Raw genomic sequence first — 7,500 nt, forward strand, 5'->3', positions numbered from 1 at the left:
ACTACTTGCTGATGGTGCATGTTGGCGTTCTGTTCCGTTCCGTTTCGCCTCGTTTCATTAAAAGCACATCTAATAGTCTTTGTAAGTATGTTCTAGTGAATCAAATGATACCATACCGCACTAATCGCTGGAGCAAAGAACATCCAACACAGTTTCCACCAGATAAATGGACGATATCCAATCATATCTTCTATGTCATCATAGAATCGATTTGCTCCTATAGAAATAAATGCAGTATAATACATATATTATCACCACAATTACTTATCTTTAGTTTAAGTGTAGTCCATTGAGTCGCCACTGTTGGATATCATACTTTGTTTTGATTTACTGTCGCCTTAATAGCAATATCAGTGTAGCCATAGAGACAGAACAGTTAAATAATAAATGGTTTTAGACGTGTTCTTGCATATCAAATACCCAATCGCGTGTCAGTGATCAGACGTTACATCAAACATGGCGCCCCATGACATCTACTTGTAACAGTTAAATACACGACTGAGGATGGATGAAGGTAACAAGGAGGGTTTGTAACCTAGCAATGGGAGGAAAGCTTTTGCTAAAACTGACAAAGCACATGATGATTTTCAACAAATATCTATGTTTTTATCACATTCCATCTCATCTAAAAGTATCGGAATTTAAGCGTACGTCATTCCATCAGCTCTATAAAGACATAACAACGGAAAACACTGTATCAACAGAAACGAATTCGCCCAAGATTGTTCATTTAAGCCCAAATTATGAAATACAAACAACGGAATTCACGTAGTTGGGTGCCAGTGACGCCTGACCGGTAAGGTCAAGGGTCAGAGACAAGATTACGTTGTTCTAAAGTGGTTTAATACACTATACAGGCCACACAATGGGAGTCTGGCTACTGGCATTTTCTCATATACAGCAACTAATTGCTAAGCTAAAGGAAAGCTTACCATATCCCCAGGCGACGGCTACACATTCCCAGAATGCCAACCAAAGCAGGCACATGCCACTTGCAGAGTAGGTGTCAAATAATTGAAACACATACATGCCGCCCTGGAAAGACACCAAGTATTGGTAATTTCATGAGGAAAGGCGGAATGCAACAATACTTCACATTGGTTGAGGAAGGACAGACAGACAGACAGACAGACAGACAGACAGACAGACAGACAGACAGACAGACAGACAGACAGACAGACAGACAGACAGACAGACAGACAGACAGACAGACAGACAGACAGACAGACAGATAGATAGATAGATAGATAGATAGATAGATAGATAGATAGATAGATAGATAGATAGATAGATAGATAGATAGATAGATAGATAGATAGATAGATAGATAGATAGATAGATAGATAGATAGATAGATAGATAGATAGATAGATAGATAGATAGATAGATAGATAGATATTCCTTGTTTGGGTTGTTTTCTATTAAGTTTAACCCAGGCGCCTATTATGTAGGACTGCCTTTGGGAATACAACCCATAACGATCAGCTGATAAGGGGTTGTTTTGGTTGGCTAGAATGCCATGTTGTTGTTGGCACCTGATGTCAAACATATAGTACCAAGAAGCAAACACGTTGAGCGATGTTGTTTTCATGTGGAAGAAATTCTCCTTTGATTGCACTCAGTAAACTGGTTTGTTCGTATTATTAAAACAAGTATTTGAGACATTTGTTTACTTGAGACTGACATGAACCTGTTCAACAACGCTACCTAATGCAACACATTGTTCAAGGTCGAATTAACCTCAAAATAAAACTATAAGGGAGACATCATTAATTTACGAGTGAGGGGGGGGGGGGTCCAGCGGAATTGACCAAAGCGCTAATTTTTCGCTACTAATATTGTAATATAATAGATGTAGTGTGCCTGCATTACTGATAACAACAAATATTCCGGTCAACTGTAATTTATATTCAACTTCAATAATAGTAACTCTGAACAACTTTTGAAATTAACTATGAATTGTGAACTAGTGTGTGTAGCATTCATTTAAAAATCTCTTTAGGTAACAGAAATAACAAATTATACCCGAAAAATGTTTGAGTTGTCCCCTGCATGTACCACAGTTCAGACAAGGTCATGCCATTGTAGAAATGGATTTTTATTTCATCACAATCCAAAACACAATGACCCCTACCCAATATTTTCAAAACAGGATGACCCCTACACTAACAAGTGAACCCCCTCCCCATCAACCCCCCCCCCCCACGAAGAAACTGACCGGTCCCTAAAGTGGAGAAAAAGAAGTGAATCGAATAAACAATGGGGAATATGATACACTTTCATCAAACATGGATTTAATTAAAGTATTTGAGCAACAGTTCACTCTTTTCATAATCACACCCATTGGGTTCTTAATGGAATCCACCCAACGGTATATCATCCCTTAAAGTAATTTCTGTGTCAAGGTTAGGTAAATTGAATTTCTGAGGGTGAAGTTTTATGAAAGGACCAGAGAAAGGTGATATCATTTGGTTAATTTAACAAAGACATCTGAACTACTACACTTTTAAGTTTATAAATGTCAAGACAATACAAAAATCTTATGGTATTCCCACACCCACAAAAGATGTTCTCCACAATACAAAAAGCTGAACGAGATCTCCCAAATGACTTAACGCATGTCAAGTGCAGAACTGCTTCTTTACATGATTTCAAAGTTTATTAAGTTTAGCAAGGTACTATTTTACCACCCAGACCATGTTTAAGTTGATAGCAGGAATAAATGCATGTTTACTGAAGGCAGAAATGAGTCTGACTGGATCTCATTCATTATTGTTCAGGCTCTTGCCGTAGGGGGCTACACCCAAGAAGAAGATAGAAGAAGCATAGCCCCCAACGACGAGACGCTGACTAACCGAGACTGTGTACAATGTATTGAAATTTACAAACGTAAGATGAATGATCATAACCCATTGACTGTACAAACAGAACTTTATGGTTTACTATGCTGTTCCTCTTTATCCTCGACAAACACAGACGGACTGTATATTAGTCTGGGACCCTATATATATAAACACCATCTAGTCTAGTTTGTTTCTTTGCGGTGAGTGTACGGTATATTGTTTATACAACAGTCTGCTGTATTGAGTAAAGTGTGTGGTAGAATATACACCGCACTTGCCAGCGATATGTACTACATGTACTTAAGAGCATTTGAGAAACAACATTACATGCGTAGCAAGGTATTGGGTGCAAGTTGATAACAAGTTTTCGTACGTTGGGAATGATTCTGATTCAGGAGAGAAAAAAGTACTTTTGTTCTAGTACAATGAAGCTATCATATGTGTAAGTATCAATACCAACCTGTACAACCATTGATAGTCCAATCAAATAAGAAACAACACATACAACAGCAATAAAGATCTCTTTTCTTTTTCGGAGATAGCGAGGCCATTCATCCACACACGCTGTTATGAATCCTTCAAGGGTACAAAACTGTAAGAAAAAAATGAGCAAAAGTGAGCAAAAAAAAATGAAATTAATTTATTCCAAGAATATGGCGAGTAACATTTATATCTCCCTCGACTTGAAAAGGTGACGTACAAGAAGTACTCACTGACTTTTACTGTTTTTAGTTGTGTTAATGTGACACTTGCATAAAATGAAAAAAAAAGACACTCACTAGCACTATATTTGAGTGGAGAAGGTGAACTGTTTTTAAGACTTCCGAAATATTTTGTTTTATAATACTTCCAAGTAGGTAACTATAGTAACATTATGAAACTTCGAGGTCACATGTTAGAATAAGAACATGACGCAATATAGAAGTAGTTGGCGGTACTTGCCTGACTATCTAACCCCAGCATAAACAACATAGAGAAGAAAAGAAATGACCATAGAGGAGATATTGGTAGCTGTGCTAGGGCTGACGGGTAGGCAAGGAAAGCTAACCCAGGACCTGTAAAGATATAATAAGGATATGGTAAAGTATATGACTATCTGTAACTTGAATGCGCGATTCAATATCATTTCGACACTGTCCAAAAATGTCACCGGGATAAATAAACGTGAGATCGAGTTTATTAACGATAAACGTGTCCTACCGGTATCACTTCCTAATCACCGCGTTTTCCACAACACGGTAAAAACAACATAGGTTGTCATATGTTGGTTCCGAGTACACAATTAACTGGTAGGCCTAATACAGTAGTTATCATATGTAAGTAAGCTTGTATCGCATCTATAGTCTATTACTTTTGAAATAATTGAAACATTTTGGTTACACCCTTCACTCAAGGTCTAAGGTGCCAATCCTTAGTATCAAATGATGTGTTCTCCAAAGTGTACCCTTCCCACTTCTCCACTTCAACATTCAAAGTACCTCCTTTTCAATTTCAACTTTCTTGCCAAAATAACGCTAAAACGTCAATGGCTTCATCACCAAAACCCCTGTCAATTAAAAGTATCCACCCAAATCATAACACACGTTATCGGTCCTCCATCCCTTCAATATATGCAGCGCAAAGTTGTGTAAACACATGTGCCGAGTCGGCATAATACAGCAGATAGTTCAAGTAGCAGCCTGTGAAAGAACTTTCGATCTACTCATTGAGCTCTGACAACAAACGCTAATATAGAAAAATTCTAGAAAAGACACACTCAATAGATACACGTATTAAAAGTAGACGAAGTGCAGATGTGAAATACAGAAAATATAGCGAATCTAGTCTAGTTGTTGTTTTAATGGAAGTCGTATATATTCAATTGTAGTTGAGGAAGATAACACAGTCTTGCAAAATGACATGATGACCATTGCGTTATGCCATACCATCCAAAGTCAACACAAAAAATGCATTCACTTTGGACAATAGCGTCACAATGGACGAAATCAAGTGTTTTATTTGAAATAGTTCGATAGTATTCGTAAACAGAGTACTTCAAGTAATCTTATTGCAATTGAATTCATTTCTGTCTTTAAGCACTGCTATTATGTGTTGTATGTTTAATGTTTAGCGAATATTCACTCACACCTGACAGTATATACATATATGATCGATTACCACACATACGTAACTGATATCAAAATGTTTGTCTATTATTATTCCCGACTCATAGCTTCCAAAACTTGATTGATTGTTTAAAAGTAGGTTATTGTCAACTGTTTACTTTACCTGAGGCTGCTACTTTAGAGACTGGTAGGCCCTGCACATGCGCCATGAAGCCTATTGCAGAGAAGACGACAAAGCCTGCAAAGAAACTAGTGCCACTGTTGACACACGATACGATAATGGCGTCCCTGTTTAGAGAAAGAAAAAAACATTTGTAAGGTTATTGAAACTCTTCCGGATCTAAAGCTTAAAGAAAAGAATACACCCCGCAATTAGTTCTATATTTCACAAGACTTTAGTACGAATTGAGTGGGGGGGGGGGGGGATAAGAAACATTCAAGAACGAATCTGGATCCCCTTTTTTGTGGAGTTTCATGTCAAATTATATATATATTAAATTTGTATTCTTAATTACCCACCTGTTGGATTCTTAATGCTCGTTGCAAATATATCACTAATTAAAAAAAAACATGTTCTTTTTGACAAAAATAAACCATTGTAAATATGTGTGTAATATAATATAATATAATATAATATAATATAATATAATACAATATAATATAATATAATATAATATAATATAATATAATATAATATAATATAATATAATATAATATTTTTATCAAAATAGAGTTTGTGACAGTGACATTGAAGGGAAAGGATAACTTGTGGAGTTATTATATTTAATAAAAACATACATGTTAAATGAGATCAAAAACGTTGCAATAATTGGTTTCATTCACTTTCACTTTCCCGTACCGAGCTGGCATCAACCAGACATTCTGGCATGTCTGAATAAATGAGTGAATGGAAAGATTTCGGCAAATCATTTTACATACAAGAAGACAATGAAACTAACTTAAAATGGATGTTAATGACAACTGATACAGTTTCGGAAATCACAATAGTAAATGCGATGTGATATACTCACTTGTAAACATTATTGTTGTATTTGTTGTAGCTACCCAATGCAATTAACGAACCCAGTGTAATGCCATAGGAAAAGAAAATCTGAGTGGCAGCATCTATCCAGACCTGTATGTTGTGAAAGTAAAAAAAAAACACACATAAACAATAACATTATGTCAGTAACAGACTCACAGACTGACGTGTCAATCCAAACGTGCAGTGAAAGTTGAAACTAATGCTGTCAATGGCATTATGGCATCAACATTAATTCCAAAACCGTATTGAAGATACGATAATCAAACTTAGCATCCACCCAAGTTGATTGGCAATGCCACATGGCCTACCAGTAACCAGTAAGAAAGTAAAATATGTACATCAACCCCAACACAGGAAAATTTTGGGGTATGATAATGGAATTTTGAGATTTAGATCTTCTGGCACTGATGTTTGATTAACAAGTAGAGTAGATAAAAGGAAATACAATGCAAGAGGTGGGAGAGATTAGCAGTGATACACACAAGTTTGACCCATCAACTATAACAGTCCTGAAACAAGGTCAATTCACGACAATTGTCATTGCATATTATACATGTAATAGACTCATCAGGAGGGAACTTTAGGGCTGTGTGAAACAGCGAGTATTTATGAGAATATTTCTTCAAGTTCAACATACCTGAATGAAAACTAAAATACATGAACTTGAGATTAGACAATAACAGTAAACAAACAGAAGATAAAGTCTAAGTCAAGTAGACTATTATGCCAAGATAGTGCCTTTAGGCCAATGTTCTCATGGGGACAATGTTTGGTGGTGTGAAATCTAAATATGAAACAGTTCATGGATTAAAATTTAACTCGGGGCACGCCCTCTTTAAATTGTAATCACTGGACTGTTTCGTATACTAAAACATGACAATATATATATATATATATATATATATATATATATATATATATATATACACACACACACACACACACATATATATATATATATATATATATATATATATATATATATATATATATATATATATATATATATATATATATATATATATATATAAATGGCTGCTCCACTGAAGTATTAAAGTAATGGCTATACATAACTGAAATTTTTTTCAGCATTATTCATCTCTTTATATCTAGATGTAAGCTCTAAACTTTAATCGATGCATGACGTCAAAGTTTCGAGCAAAAAGTTTCATCATCGTGTATGCAGTCTGTCTAACTGAATGTCTTATCATCTAAATCTACAAATAAAACAACTTCCGTATTCGATGACGTCACTCGAAATCTTACAGTACTAGTACGCAACAAAGGAGATTTTCCAAATACAAGGAATATGGCGTCTTTTGAAACGGAATGTTGACATGGAGACAATCCTTCTCATATTGCTACATGTCATTGTCTGACTTTATAAGAAATCTTACAAGTATCTCTATAATTTCTCTGCATGATATGTATTATCCTAGCAAGTTGTTAAAGTGTAACATGGTTTGGTATTTCCCACAGAAGAAAATATAGCAACGTTAGTGTGATT

The 7,500-nt window shown here is 35.5% G+C and overlaps 1 protein-coding gene across 1 annotated transcript in view; it reads right to left on the reverse strand.

Moving 5' to 3' along the window:
* LOC144442631 (sodium- and chloride-dependent GABA transporter 1-like) overlaps positions 1–7,500 on the reverse strand; it is a 43,318-nt gene that overhangs the window by 3,669 nt on the left and 32,149 nt on the right. The window contains exons 6-11 of the mRNA XM_078132013.1: positions 5,980–6,083; positions 5,112–5,236; positions 3,786–3,898; positions 3,304–3,435; positions 933–1,035; positions 117–217 (exon numbers count right to left, since the gene is read on the reverse strand). Of these exons, the coding sequence (XP_077988139.1) occupies positions 117–217; positions 933–1,035; positions 3,304–3,435; positions 3,786–3,898; positions 5,112–5,236; positions 5,980–6,083 (678 nt within the window). The remainder of the gene's footprint in view (positions 1–116; positions 218–932; positions 1,036–3,303; positions 3,436–3,785; positions 3,899–5,111; positions 5,237–5,979; positions 6,084–7,500) is intronic.

This window comes from Glandiceps talaboti, chromosome 1 (assembly GCF_964340395.1).
Source record: "Glandiceps talaboti chromosome 1, keGlaTala1.1, whole genome shotgun sequence".
Lineage (NCBI taxonomy): Eukaryota > Metazoa > Hemichordata > Enteropneusta > Spengelidae > Glandiceps > Glandiceps talaboti.